Genomic DNA, 15,079 nt, shown 5'->3' on the forward strand with positions numbered 1-15,079 from the left:
CAGGCTTCTTCAATGCTAGCAGGAAAAAAATTGTCATCTCCTCTACGACGTGCTGCCACACTGCAGAATAGGATCTATTAGGTGGATATATAGGATAACAGGATATATAGGTGGAAGCTACCTGTGTGCTTCTGGAGCTGCTGGTTTTGGTAGAGGCAATTCAAGATCTTGTTCTCGAGGGCTTATATACTTTTCAGCTACGTAAAGGCTTTTCCTCAGTTGCAAAGTGAACTGGGGGGATGCTATGCCTAGCTGTTACTGTTGGAAACAGCACAGTTTTAACTGCATTTCCACTGAGCCTGTGCTGCTAATTTGAAGCTAGCTACATGGGTTTAAGGTGGCAACCTGAGTGTTGGGAAGAAGGTTCCTGCTGTTCATGCTCATGTTCCGGAGCACATGCCACCACCTGTCTGTGTGGGCTGCAGCAGCATCTCCCCACTAGCTATGCTAAACCAACTCACTTTTGTTGCATCTTATCTCCATGTTCTTATTGAAATGTATAAATAGGTGTTAAAATATGTATTGATCTCTATGCAGGATGAGTGCAAGTACTGGACAGTCTTTGCACTTTCACTAGTACCATTAACTATCCAAGTAAAGCAACATTCTGACAGGTAAGTGTCATTTCCGGAAGCTGAGACTCTTCTAAAACAAGTCTTTCCTGTAGTGTGCATTTTTTGTCTTCTTCCAAAAGATAGTATTTGAGTTGTCATCAGCTCAGTGATTCAGGAATGTTCTTCTAGCAAATGTTATTTTATTTATTTATTTATTTTTTTTTCCTCTATGCCTTGATTTGTTTCCCCACAACTGATTTTCTTCTGGGGCTGTGTGTGTCCGCAGGTCATCAAAGCTGGAGTGGAGACAACCTGTAAGTGCCATGGTGTATCTGGATCCTGCACTGTCCGAACGTGCTGGAGGCAGCTCTCTCCATTCCATGAAATAGGGAAGCAGCTGAAGCAGAAGTATGAGACGTCGCTCAAAGTGGGCAGCACTACCAACGAGGCCACGGGTGAAGGAGACATTTCCCCACCCAAGAAATCCATCCCTGGTCACAGTGATCAAATCCCAAGGACTACGGATCTTGTCTACATTGACGATTCCCCGAGCTTCTGTCTGATGAGCAGATACTCGCCTGGGACTTCGGGAAGGAAATGTTACAAAGACAAGAACTGCGACAGCATCTGCTGTGGGCGAGGGCACAACACGCAGAGCCGGGTGGTCACCCGCCCGTGCCAGTGCCAGGTCCGTTGGTGCTGCTATGTCGAATGCAAGCAGTGCACCCAGAGAGAAGAGGTTTACACCTGCAAAGACTGACGCGTCTCCTGCCTGATGGCAACCCTCAGTGACGGGCGATCGTGATCTATGAGAACTACATATGGAGACAAACAGGGTTTGATTGACCTTCTGGGATCTGAAAGCTATGTCGAGACATAAGCACTTTGTAGGGTACAGGTGACCCAGCTGTGTTGCTGTTTTGTTTTTGTTTTGTTTTGTTTTCCTGTAGACTGAATTTTAATGAGGTCCAACCATGTGGAAATAAGTGCCTGTCACACTGGGGTTAGACACCAGTTGACCTTCAGCTTAGTCGTCCACGCAGTTTGACAGATCATTTATCCTTGGAACATCTTGATCATTTCACCAATCCTCCATGAACTTATGGGCTAATGTATTCTCTGGAATAAATAACCTATATTACTTTATTCCTGAAGCTTACCCAACAGCTTAGAGAGCTGAACAGATAAGATAGAAAGATCTTTCTGCTTTGAACGCAGTGGTACGGGAAGTGTTCATTTTTTCCCTTCTGAAACTGGAGAGAGGTGTGGGGTAAGCAGGAACAGCCCTGATTGTTCCTCTAGTGGAATTTCTGCACATCCAGCAAACAAGGCTCTCACAAAGAGACTCACTTGGAGGGTAAGCTTTTTAATGACAGCTCCGTATCCACATGCTTTGATCACCAAATACAGCTCCAAAAATGTCGGGTCCACCATGTTGCGGATGGCAATGTGTCCAAGAAAGAGGTTGGGAAGACAGTAGAAAACCAGACGTGCCTGTCCCTTTCAGTTGTGTTATTTTTTCATACAATTTCTTCAAAGCAGTTCCTTTAGCACTATTACTGTCTTAAATTTTATTTAAAAACAAACAAACAAACCACTAGATACATTTGTTTTATTTTCACTTTTGTGCATGACATTTTTCTGTCCTCTTCCCACCTCTTGTTGATTGATTTCACCCTGTGGAAACTGCTTCAGAAATCTGAACTGGAACTTTTTTGTTTTATGTCAGCTGAATTTGGACGTATTTTTGAGGAGGACAAGAGAAATTCCAGTGCATCTTGGAAGGCAGTGATGTCTTGCATTGTTTAGCAGCCGTTTTGGACTGGATCGGACCTTTGGAGGATTCAACTTTTCTTTACTAGGTCATCATTCCATTTACCCTAAACCATGGCAGTGGTACATGACACAAGCTGTATGTAGTGAACCCAATGACCTTAAGATTTTTTTAACCACTAGATTGAGAACTGTATTTTAAAAATACAACTGCTAAATTCTAACCAACTATTGGATTCGGAACAGCTAACTGACAGAGAGACAAACCGTCAAGTGGCCAGAGAAGCCAAAAATCAACTGCAGTGGTAGATATATCTCTGACGCTGTGAAATAGATGACGATCTTCAGCATTTCTTTTCCCTTTGAAGAGGATACTTACAATCCAGGACTTGATGCGGCAATACCCTTTAATCATATAAAAGTGCTTCTGGGACTGGAAGCAGCCAGTGAATGCCTCAACGAAGCTTTCTAAGGAAACACTGGAGAGTGGAGGGCATTGTATTTTATTTTTGATAGCAGTTTTTGATTGTCCAGTAGTAGCAATTTCCACCAATTTTCTATAAACCATTGATCTGGTTCTCAATGGAGGAAAGCTGGCTGGAGTTCTTCAAGTAGTAGTAGATGTTGGCCAAGCAAAAAGAGGAGAGCAGTTTTCCAAAATGGACCATTATTTTTACTTTTTTTTAACTTTATTTTTTTCTTTCCCCAAATAGTAGCCACTAACATTTAAGCTGTTTATGTGCATCTACTGGGAGGAGAAAATATATATTTTTTTCTTGGTAACAAATAATTGCAGCCCAGCCTGGCTTGTTGGCATCAAATCTGGAGGTAGAGTACTGGGGATGGACTTTTACGAAGTTACTTTTAGTAGTGCTATGGTCCTGGAAAGTAAAGCATACTGGCTCTTTTTTTTGATGTTTGTTTATTTGCTGTACAATTCTGGAGGTTGGGATAGTGCTGTAGAAGGAGTAATCCACACACAGTATTTGTCCCTTTCCACCAAGGCAGAAGCACAGTGGAGCATCCGACGCAGAGGGTTTGCAGGAAGGTCTCGCGGCTTCTGGGAGATGCACTGCTTTGAAAGTCACCCACAAGCAGTTTATCTAATGGTTTAAAAAATAAACTGACTAGAAAACTATTATTCAGTGTGTGCATGTGTGTATATATATACACACACGCAGACACGTAAATATATATATATAAATATTGAACAAACATTTATTTATTGTAAAGCCCTTCAGAAGGACCTTCTTATGGTTTCAATGTGGTATTATGTTAAATTCTTTCTCCCTCTCTCTTTCTTTCACACACATGTGCAAGCTCACTGTTACATTTGTGTGTGTGTGCTAGAATAGCTCTTCCCCTCCAAAGTAAGGCGGGATCCAAATGTGCTCAAAACATGAGGATTTTTGGGTCTGAATTACTATTTCTGGCCTCATTCTTTTTTTAAATGTGTGTTCTTAATTAAAGAATGGGCTGCAATTTATGTGCATTATTATTATTATTATTAATTATTATTATTGTTATATTTAAACCATGGGCCTCATTTTCCTTCTTTTCACTGGTGTCTCTGTCTCTGTTGACCTTGCTGGAGTAACTCCACATTGCACTGGTGTGAGAGGAGAATGAGTCCCTAGATGCAGAAGAGAGGGCAGTGCTGGCATGGAGATCGTTGCAGAGAAAATGCCTGTGTCGGATGGGATAGGATAGCTTGGTGTGTTTGCAGAGAGAGAGGGGTGGGCAATGAGGCAGACTGTTAAGGCTAGACTAGAAGAAAGAGGCAAAGAGTGAATGAACTACTGAGTGAAAGAGCTCTTCTGTGTATTATAACTCACGCACTGAAGCCTGGATGCTTTCTGTAAGTATTTAAAAAAAAAAAAAAGAAAAAAAAACACAAAAAACAAATTGTATTTATGTTAATGTGGATATATTACTTGCCTGTTATATATTGTAAATAGCAAGGTTTATTCTCCTGTGGTTAAAAAAAATATATAACTAAATAGTAGCGAGGCACATGTGTTAAATGTATAGGCAGTGTATAAAATATACTAACACTCTGAAATCAGGAGAACTTGTCTTCTTGGCCTTTTGACCTAGGGTGGTAAAACATATGTGGGTTATTTCTCTTCTCCCTCCACCTTGTTGTGTGTGATTTTTGGGGGGCACGGGGAGATGTTTAGGTCCAGCATTTTCCAATGTTTGCCTTATATTTGAATTAAGAATGGGGAAAAAAAGCCTCATTTTGGAAAAAAACAATGGAGCTTGAGTAGCGTGATGCAAGTAGCAGCTGGTAGAAATGTTGTTAAACCCTCTCAAAACCCTTTTGAGTGCTTGGTCTGGGTTTTCTGTTTATGAAGGTTGTGTTTTGGAATTTAATTGATCTGTGGAGCTGTACAGGAGCTTCTGCTTGTGCTGCTCCACATGCACCTTCAGAAAACCCTGGATAAGAAAGTTGAAGTCCTCTGCCAGACACTGAGCTGTGTCCTGTAAAACCCTTTTGCTTCCAGCTGTTTGAAATTGGATTTTTCCAGAGAGGCTAATTCTACTGCCACACCATTGGATCTCCAGTGCAATTGACTGAAATTGCCCATTTTTGTAAAATGACAAGAGTTCATTTAGGCTCTAAATCTTTCATGGTGCCATTTCATTAAAAAAATAAAACAACAACCAAACAAAAACCAAGTGTGAAACAACTTCCCCCACACATACACTCACACCCTGAGAAAGTGTTTTTTGTGGCAGATATAACTGGAGAAGGATGGATTGGTGTAGGGGAAGTCTCTGGTTTCTGATTCCCTTTTAGCCCCTGTCCCCCCAAAATGTCCAAGTGTTGGTTCTCCTAAGCTGATCCAGCAAGACTTGCATGATCAGTTTTGGGGTGGGGGGGTGCAACCATTATTTATATAACTTTTTTATTAATTTTTTAAAAGAGAAGTTAGCTGATGGAAGAATATTTTTATTGAATAGTGCATTTAGTTATGTCAGAAATATAAAAAAAAATATTTTTGTAAACAAGGCAAACTGAAAATGTTTGCTGTTTTATATTAGAATTTTCTATTAAAAGAAATAAAACCCCACACAAATAATTGTTGCACCCGTCATCTGTTTTTTAACAAGCTTCTATTCTGTGTGACTGACTCATATATACCGGATGTGGAAACGTGCAAAACAAGTCCTAAACATTACGTTCTCATTGTCTTCCAGCTCGCAAATGACTCCAGTTAGTGAAATGTAGGCTTTTTTTTTTTCCCCTCCAAATTTTATTTTTATTCCTGACACAAAAAATGACTTGTGGAGAGTGACAGGCTTCAAGCTCACACTTTTTAGTTGTGTTTACTGGTCCTGGAATAGCTTTGACTGGAGGAAAACCTAAATCTATTCACAATAACTAGATATTTGCCATTTATCTCAGTTGGCCTGGGAAAAAGACTCTTAAAAGTTAGATGGAAAAAAAAAATACCTGAGTGCATGGGAAGGTTAAACAAAGAGGACCAAATTCCAGGCTTGATCTAACTGAAACAATTTTTATCATTTTGAATGGGGTATTGTAACACTGGGGAGCTGGAACTTGGTCTGCTGCAGTTCAGGAAGGCTGCTGTTCACCTTTGGAAGCTATGATGAGCTATGAACCAACTGTTTTCAAGAGAACTGCTGTGGAGATCTGGGCAGGGGAGAAACAATTTCTGTCAATTTTTCATGGTTGGCCAGCTCATATGCATCTGCCTTCCTTCAGCCCAGGTCTTGAATTTTTTTGTTAGTGACTTTTCAGCTGCCCTACTTTAGCCAATATATGAGAAGAAATTAAGTTGGTCTGGCCCATGGTAGGGTTGGATGAGAATCCAGATGAAGGGGCAGATTTCTCAAGGGTACTTTCATGGTGTAGATGCTGCTTAAGGTAATTTTCTGGTGGATTATAGTGCCTGTGAAAAATTCCTCAGTTGCTGCTGCAGTAAAATTAGGTCTATACTGTGCTTGCTAAAACAGGTGCAGCAAAGCTCTGCATTCCCGGTCTTTTTGGCTCTGCATGCACATCTGGTGGGGTGAGTCTGGCTTCCATGGCCAGCTTGTCCTGGTTGTCTTTTTTAAGGATGCTAACTAGGTGATGACTTTTGAAGAGCAATATTTTCGTGCAAAATGACCAGTGTGTTTTATGACCATTACTGTCCATGTAACTCAAAGGAGGCTTAGTGTAGCACAGGATCAGCCGTGTAGAAATCTAGTTATTGCTAAAGCAGTCAAGCTTAGGGTCATGATTATCAATGAATATCTTTTCAATCCAGTTGCCACTGATAAGACTGGATTTGGCCAAATTATTTTAGAAACTATTTTAGAGGTTCCAGGAAACAGAATATGTCCAAATGGAAAGGAGAAAAAATAAATAAAAAAATCTCTAGTATTTGTGGAAGGAGAGGAAAAGAAAATGGATATCTCAAGCATATTTTAGATCTGGCATTATGGTAGGCTTCCTGTAACTACATTTCTTCAGGGGCAGGGTACGAGAAGAGTGTAAGACCATAAATGATACAGACACACGAAAATTCAGCAGGGTAGCAGAGGACACATCTGAACAACACATTTTTCTCAGTTGTTGCTGAATGTTTTCAGAAATGGGAAAACCCTGCTCAGCAATATTTGATAAGGTGACCCAAAGGGACAGCAGATCCCCCTCCTTCACCCAGTTCTGCTTTCACTGGGGAGTTGCTCAGGAAAGTCAGAGGTGCTGACATGTTTGGCATTGTGGGGCATTTGCAGTGGGCCTGGAGTCATCACCCCTTAGGTAAGGAAAACATTAAAAGCTTGGTTGTCCAGGCTTTTGTCTGTTGGTATAAGCAACTCTACAGGTGTATTGGTCAATGTGGAGGTGCCAGTTTCTCCCAAATGACAGCAAAAGGAGATAAAGCACAGGTGAGAGAGGCGGAGATGAATTGAGGCCTAAGCAAGGTCATTGTGGAAACCCTGCCAAGATCCCCTTAGGCATGAACCCATCCCAAAGCACAATCACCAAACTAGCATGGGAATTTTCCCTTGTTCCACCCACCCCACTGTGGTCTCTAACAGTGACCTTTGAGACCTGAATGTAAAGTCTAGGATTTGTTTTGCACACTTGGGATGGCATTTCCTTTTAAAGGGAGGTGGGAATACTAACATGAAGGATTAGTGTTTTTCTTTTTTTTTTTCCAATGTCTTATGGGAGCCTAAGTTATTTTTCTCTACCTCATATGTACAGCTTGTAGGTATAAATCTGATTCTGAGTGACTGTTGAGAATGTATTTAAGTTATTTAACATCTTTGTATAACAAAAAAGCCAGAACAAATGAAACAATAAATGTATTTTAAATTATACTTGAAGCGTGCTCCTCTTTCTTCACATCTGTTGAAAAAGGTCTAATTTCAGTGGTTGTGGGAGCCCCTGCCCCTCCCTCAGCATTACTCCTCACCACTGGTCCTGCAGCCAGCCTGTACCTGTGGGCTAATGCAAGCCTTAAAAGGCTGGAAAGGCTATCAAGGAGGCATGCTGCCCTAGATTCCAGTCTGAGGTCCCATATCCTTGTTTATTTGGGCTCATTCCAGGCTGCCCCTCTTTGAAAGCCCTCAGGATTTCAGGAGAAGGGGTGCTCATGACCGTCGTAGAAGCAAGCGTTCTTCTTTTCTCTCAGGAAAGAAATCCCTAGCAAGCCTAGCCTTGGGGACACTTAACCCAAGTGACCTCTAAGGTCTATCCATTGTAGCTCCTTGAGCTTGGCCTCCAATCACAGCCAACCTACTGCCTCACAAGTCAAAACATAATTGTCCTTGTAATATCATCATTGGTTAAAAAAGTGCCTCTATCCCAATTTTGAATGATGTTGGAGTGACCCACAGCTAGGACAAAACTCCATGCTTCCTTCTCTTCCCCCCTCAGATCTTCTACTCTGCATGAAACACCTCACAAACGATGATCAGGTTCAGGACTGCTACAGGCTGCTCTGGCTGGGGCCAGTTGCTGTCCCAGTGTCTTGGCCAATACAGTGTTAATTGCAAGGGGCTGATGAGCTCTGTCAGCTTTTCATGGAATTGCCTTGTCATCGTATTGAGCTGGAGAAGCCACGGTACCTTGGCAGAATGTCGCTGTCACGATGTGACTTCAGTTCCTCTGACTGGAGCTCAGAATGAGGACACTGCCAAATATAATCTGTCTGAATGACAACAGTTCTCTAAAATTCATTTCAGTTGAGCTTTAAATATCCAGAGACTGTTGCTGTTCCTCTCACAACCTACTGACATGAACGTGGGCGATTTGGCTTTGCAAAGCCTCTCAAAAACAACCCCATGCCTGTATGTATATGCATGCAATGAAATGATGCCTTCTTGTGCTACAGCTGTGCAGAGGTTCACAGATGTTGCTTTTTTGTGAGGATGAGGAGAAAGATGAGAAACCAACCAGTAGCAACCTGAAGTCTAACTCATCAAGATGTTTAAAAAAATCAACCAGACAAAAACAAATCAAACCAATCTAAACCAAAACCAAGCCCTGGAACAGACTGAACTTGTGGCTGAGAAAATATTATTGGGAGAGTAGGTGGTAGGCTGTTAAGAAGCTATTTAGCTTACTGGGCTGCTGTTTTTTTGAGGCAGGATATCAGGCACCAGCACCCTTGTTATCTCATTTTCCACTTTGGTGCAGCAATCACATCCAGGCCTTTAACCAAACCTTTAAGAAATGGATCCTTAGTGCTTTTGACACTCAGCATTGCCTGTCCTCGGAGATGCTGATACTTTCATCCAGTATTTTGCTCATGTTTGTGCATTATGCACACTACTGCACTTTCTCACAGCTTATTATCTATAGCATCTACCTAAGGAAAAGTGCATTAAATTAGTCAGATCTCTGCACAACCAATGAGCCTTCCACTTCTTGTTTTGATTTGCTTTGCTTTTTAAAAAAGTTTCAGTTGAAAGCTTCCAGTGCATCAACATCTGTAATAAACAAGTCCTGTAGGAAGTGTTATGTCACCCTTGCAGGGCATCAAAATGTGAAGTCCTGGTGGTTTTTCATGCATCAGCATCCTAGGGTGCTCACCATTTTATACAATGATCTGATGAAGGGACTGCATACACTGAACAATGTTTTCTACTTTAAACCTGATGTCTGAGGGTGAACAGAAGATTCATCTGCTTAAATGCAGGTATTTACACTGCAACTGGATACACAGGGGCTGGTCACCTCCTGTGCCTTTTATAGTCAGTGGATAGCCAGTTAATGAAGCTACTGGAGTTGGGACCAAAATTCCTCTTTTCTTATAAACCATTAAACACCTTGCTTTGATCTTCACCATCTCCACTCACTGATGGAGAGCTGACGTGTCAAAACTCACACTTAGCCACATACAACCCCATCCAGAGGAGTGCCTTTACAAACATCCAAAAGCCCATCCTTCTGAGCAACCTCCACGGATCACCTGAGCTAATGTGGTGCAGGTGAGTTGTACACAGAGCTGTTAGTTCCAGGGAGACCACCTGGAGGAGTTGTATGATGACAGCATTGAGCAGGGGCCATATCCATGAAGAAAGAGTTGAGGTAGGCAAAGGATAGTTAGTCTACATGAGGTAAGGGATGGAAGGATGGACTTACTCCCGATATACTTGCATGAATCAAATCATTTGGTCACAGACAGAAATGAAAGGAGGAGGAGTTTCCAGGACTCACTTTCTGTTGGTCTTACAAAACTTGCACAGTGGGTGTTCCTCAGTTGGCAGTAGACCAAACCCAACAGGCAAGCATGACTCTTGTCATGATGAGAATGATCAGCACGAGGCCCTGAGGAACCTGGCCGATATTTTGTTTGATATTTAGCCCAGGCGGTTTTTAAGCAAGAAGAGTGGAGGACTGGAGGTGATAGGGTTGGACATGGGGGATCCAGGGAGCTACGTTTGGTCTACATCCCATCAAACCCTGCAACATACCTCCCTGGCTTCTTCAACTTCCCATCTGACCTTGCATTACACTTCCTGCCAGTTGGGTAATGAGAAATCGCAGGCTTGAAACCTCACAGCCAGCCTCCGCCAGACCCTTAAAGAGCTGCTAATGTGAGTCGTAAAGCCGCAGTAGCCTAGGATGTAACAGCGTTTTGACAGCTGTTCCCACAGAGGAAGTGGGTGAAGCTAGAATGCATATTGTAAGAATATGGGATTAAAAAAAAAAAAAAAAAGTATCAAATGAGAGTCTACGCCTCCAAAAAAATAAAATGGGTTTTCTTTCGCCTTCTCTCCCATTGCTTTCCTTAAGGCCAATGCTAGGTCTTCACAAGAAAGTGGTTTCAGCCTGCATCTGTGGATGTGCTGAGCAGCAGGGAAGCATGAGAACAAATTAAATCCATCAAACAACAAAAACGTCTTTAGCCTAGAAAGAAATAAAGACTTGCCTGAACCTCTTACAAGTACTGAGAGCAGCCCTGCTGAACTGAAAGTAACCCTGCCAAGAAGGACTTGGGGGTATTGGTGGACGAAAAACTGAGCATGAGCCAGCAATGTGTGCTTGCAGCCCAAAAAGCCAACCGTGTCCTGGGCTGTACCAAAAGCAGTGTGGGCAGCAGGGGAGGGAGGGGGTTGTCCCTTCTCTGCTCTGCTCTCATCAGACCCCACCTGGAGCCTGTGCTCAGCTCTGGCCCCCAGCACACGAAGGACAGGGACCTGTTGGAGTGAGTCCAGAGAAGAGGCATGAAGGTGATCTAGGGGCTTGGAGCATCTCTGCTATGGAACCAGGCTGAGGGAGTTGGGGTTGTTCAGCCTGGAGAGGAGAAGGCTCCAGGGAGACCTCACAGCGGCCTGCCAGGGCCTAAAGGGGGCTGCAGGAGAGCTGGGGAGGGACTCTTGGTCAGGGGTGTAGGGATAGAACAAGGGCGAATGGCTTTAAGCTAAAAGAGGGTAGATTTAGATTAGTTATGAGGAAGAAATCCTTCACTCAGAGGGCGGTGAGGCCCAGGCCCAGGCTGCCCCCAGGAGCTGTGGGTGCCCCATCCCTGGCAGTGCCCAAGGCCAGGCTGGATGGGGCTGGGGGCAGCCTGGGCTGGAGGAAAAGAGAATTATAATAATGGGGGGACACATTCTATACAGAGCGTCCCATGAAGCAAGCAAGCAAGATGAAAATCTGACTGTTACAAGGACAATAAAAACAAAAAATCTAATCACTGAGAGAAGAGTTGGCAGAGTCAGGTTGTAGTTATTGATTCATCATCACCATTAACACAGCTCAAAGCCCACAGGTGCTTTCGAATCACAGGTGTCCCACCTGAGTTATTTAAGACAGAGATGTTATGTCTACCCTCTTTTTGTCCAAGTAGAAGTACAGGCACAGGGTTTGAAAGGTGAAAGAGGCCTAGAGAGTAGCTGTGACATACCCAAACTTCTGTCTTGGTTGTTTTGAGAGCTCAGCCAGAACGAGTGGTAAGGGCCATCAACTTTGAGATGTGGAGTTACCACCAGTGGCCAGGACTAATATACATGCCACACTTCGGTGTTTATATTCTGCTTTTCTGCAATGGGAAGCAGGCAGGTGACGACAGCATGGTTCATGTGTTTCACTATGGATTTTCTTCAAGCCTGGCTCTCCAGGCTTATGCTCGAGGCTGCCTACTCCACTTCTGCCAATTGCCAGTCTTGCAGGGGGAATCAAAGCTGGCTGGAGATGATGCTAAACATATGACTCCCTCATGTGCTGCTGGCTACAGTACTGGTGTGCTGTAGCCAGGCTAATAAAGGGTATAGCTGTCAAATGCAAAATGGAGCATTTCCTTCAGGACCTGGGATATAGAGATAGTGGCTGAAGATGCTGCCAGCTGCTCAGAAAAGCAAAGGAGCCATTTCATTTTCTACATCCTCTCCCAGGTCATTTATGCTGCTACTTCCAGAAGTTATGTTGTCAGTATAGGGAATTCTGGCTACATCTCCACTAGTTAATTAAACATAGCTCTGATGCTGATGCCTCCTGGCATAAAGCACACCACATCTAGCCTATTAAATGCTCTGACCTTCCAGAACAAAGTGGTTCTATTCAAAATGCCTTTTGGGAATGGCCCTTGGTCTATACTAACACTTGATCCATGCCCATAAATTGCTTGGGAATGTGCTTTTAACTGACCTAAAAGCAGGCTGGAGAATTCCTAGTATTTTCACAATATTAATGCCTCGTATGTGTGATTTTGTGTGTGTCCATGCACCTGTGCTTGTACGCATATATTTACATTCACATATTCTCCAATTTCATGGCTGGCAGCAGTGACTATAAGAATGCCAAACCCCGGCACTGACACAAAAGCTTCTAAACAGAAAAATCCTGAGGAGCTTTGATCAGTCTGAAATCCCACTTCCACATAACTGGCATTTAGGTGAGGTAGGGAATACTGAAGTTCTAGTCCAGAACTTGTATTGAATTCATTCTCCATCTCTTTTGATGATGAACTACCAGTACAAAGTCTCTGATAGAAGCCCCAGTTTTCTAAGTGCACACAGCTCCTGCCTTAAAAAGCCTGTCCCAGCAATGCTTTCATTTATATCCTTCTCATCTTCCCCAAGCAGCTTCATTTCCAAGGTGCTAATTGCAAGGGCATTCATCATAAATTATCACTCATTTCTCTCCCTCACTTGCATGGAAGTATCCCTCAAGGGATTATGCTCATTAAAACAGGACCAAGCTCTACGTGAGCAATGCCGCAGGATAACTAGGCAGCCTGCTGGGAGGGTTGGGGGAATAAGAAGAAAACAAAGGTGGTTGGGCACTGAGGTGTAAATATGAGGGAGCTTCAGCCCTGGGGAATCCTCCAACATCTGCTGGGAAAATCTGTCAGCTAACCCTACTTGATTCACTCAGAAGGACAGAAGGCTACGCATGTCTGAGATTTCACTATTTTTGTAAGGATTAAAGATGGAAAAAATAGGTTTAGTTACTTCCAACAAGGTAGCACTTAAATTGAAGTATTTGACAAATAACAATTAAAAAAAAAAAAAAAAGAAGCATAAGGAGGACTTTTGAGTTACTATTGGGTGGTCTTTACCTGATTTAGTGTCTTGGTTGATCTTACAGACCAACAAAATAGCCCAAGCCTCAAGGCTGGTCTGCTATCATATCTTCCCTGAGCTACCTCTCATTTGCTCTTCTGTCTGTCACCCCCTGAAGCAAGGAATCCTCAACAAAAACAACGTTTTCCCTTCCCCAGGTGTGAATGATCTCAGTTATGCCTGTTAGTGTTTCTTTCTTTATTCCTTGTGACAGACCACTGGGACACGTATCCAGCTCAGAAGCACAGAGCAGCTGTACAATGACACAGCAAGGAGGTGATTTATTTATAACTTAGCTTTATTTCTGGGTTGCATTGGATATTAACGTTAAGTCTGGTCTTTTTGAAAGTTACTTCTATCAGCTGACATTTGCAAAATGAAGAAGCCATCCTTAATTTTTTTATTTTTTATTTTTTAATTTTCTTTTTTGGATGCTCTGGGCAGCCCATCTCAAAGCCCTGCTGGTTATGGTCTTCCCACATCATGCTCAATTGAGTCTTTCACGATTCCTTCTCTCTGCTGGGCTGGCTCATCTACATCACTACAGCTGTGACTGTAACGCTATTAGTCAGCTACCATCAAGAGAAATTACCTTATGGACAATTGAATCATTTGATTCCCAATTTCCAGGTCAGCAAAGTATGCGTGGAGGCCACACACAGCATATTAAGAGCACGCATGATGGACTTGGCATGAAGATGTTTGTCCTAAATTGCCTTTCCTTCATGGGTTGCCATATTAGTGGTGGTGGAAATATTCAGTCAAACAAGCCTTTGAACTCCATTGGGTCTCTTATGCTGTTGCTTCCCTCAAGGATAGTTAGTGGTGCCTCTGAGTAAAGTGGAAATTGTGGAAAAACTGCATATGTGAAAAGAAACAGAGCAAATGGCTGTTTTGTCTAAATCAGATAGGTTCCACGCAGTGAGGTCTCCCTTATATATTGGCCTCCTGGTCACTCCAAACTCCCCTGATGCACAGCATGTACCTCCCTGGGGGCAATGTGGGAGGTGAATTGGCTGGCAAGCTTGGTCTGCATCTCAGAGCAGTGACAGGAGGCATTTGAGATATAATTCTCATAGAATCATAGAATCATCATAGAATCATAGAGTGGTTTAGGTTGGAAGAGACCTTAAAGATCATCTAATTCCACCTCCACTGCCATGGGCAGGGACACCTCCCACCAGACCAGGTTGCCCAAAGCTCCATCCAATGCTTTCAGGGATGAGGCAAAGCTAGCATGGGAAAAAAAAAGAGTGTTTTCAGTGAGTGGAAGTACAAGGGAAGGGATAGCAGGGAAGATATTGGATGAAAATAGCAATGTTGTCCATTGAAATCAGTGCACATTTTGTGAAAAAGGTAACTGAGCTGAAACCAACATTTTCTTATCAAAGTAAGTATTTACGGGAATATTCAACCCACCTGCAGGTAAGAGGGTCCTCAGAGAAGATCATCATTATAATACTGAAGTCTCCTGATTCTATCTCCTGGCTCCTGCTTCCAAGACCCAACCAAGGTTAACATTACTCACACCACCTCAGTTTTATGTCTAGCTCTCACCTGATATTACCTGACATATGGGATGTGATAGAGCACTGTCAGAAAGGGAAAGTTATTTACAGATGTATCCACATTCCAGTTTTACTTTGACGTCCTTTATTGTTGATACTTGGCCAAATCCAGATCCCATCATATCAGGTTATACTCACTCAAAATGCAAA

General features: G+C 42.8%; 1 protein-coding gene across 1 annotated transcript in view; it reads left to right on the plus strand.

The window, feature by feature from the left end:
- WNT9A (Wnt family member 9A) overlaps positions 1–7,670 on the plus strand; it is a 58,497-nt gene extending 50,827 nt beyond the window's left edge. The window contains exon 4 of the mRNA XM_083822074.1: positions 841–7,670. Within this exon, the coding sequence (XP_083678200.1) occupies positions 841–1,314 (474 nt within the window). The 3' untranslated portion in view covers positions 1,315–7,670. The remainder of the gene's footprint in view (positions 1–840) is intronic.
- Positions 7,671–15,079: the final 7,409 nt, after the last annotated feature.

This window comes from Anser anser (genome assembly GCF_964211835.1).
Source record: "Anser anser genome assembly, chromosome: 2".
Lineage (NCBI taxonomy): Eukaryota > Metazoa > Chordata > Aves > Anseriformes > Anatidae > Anser > Anser anser.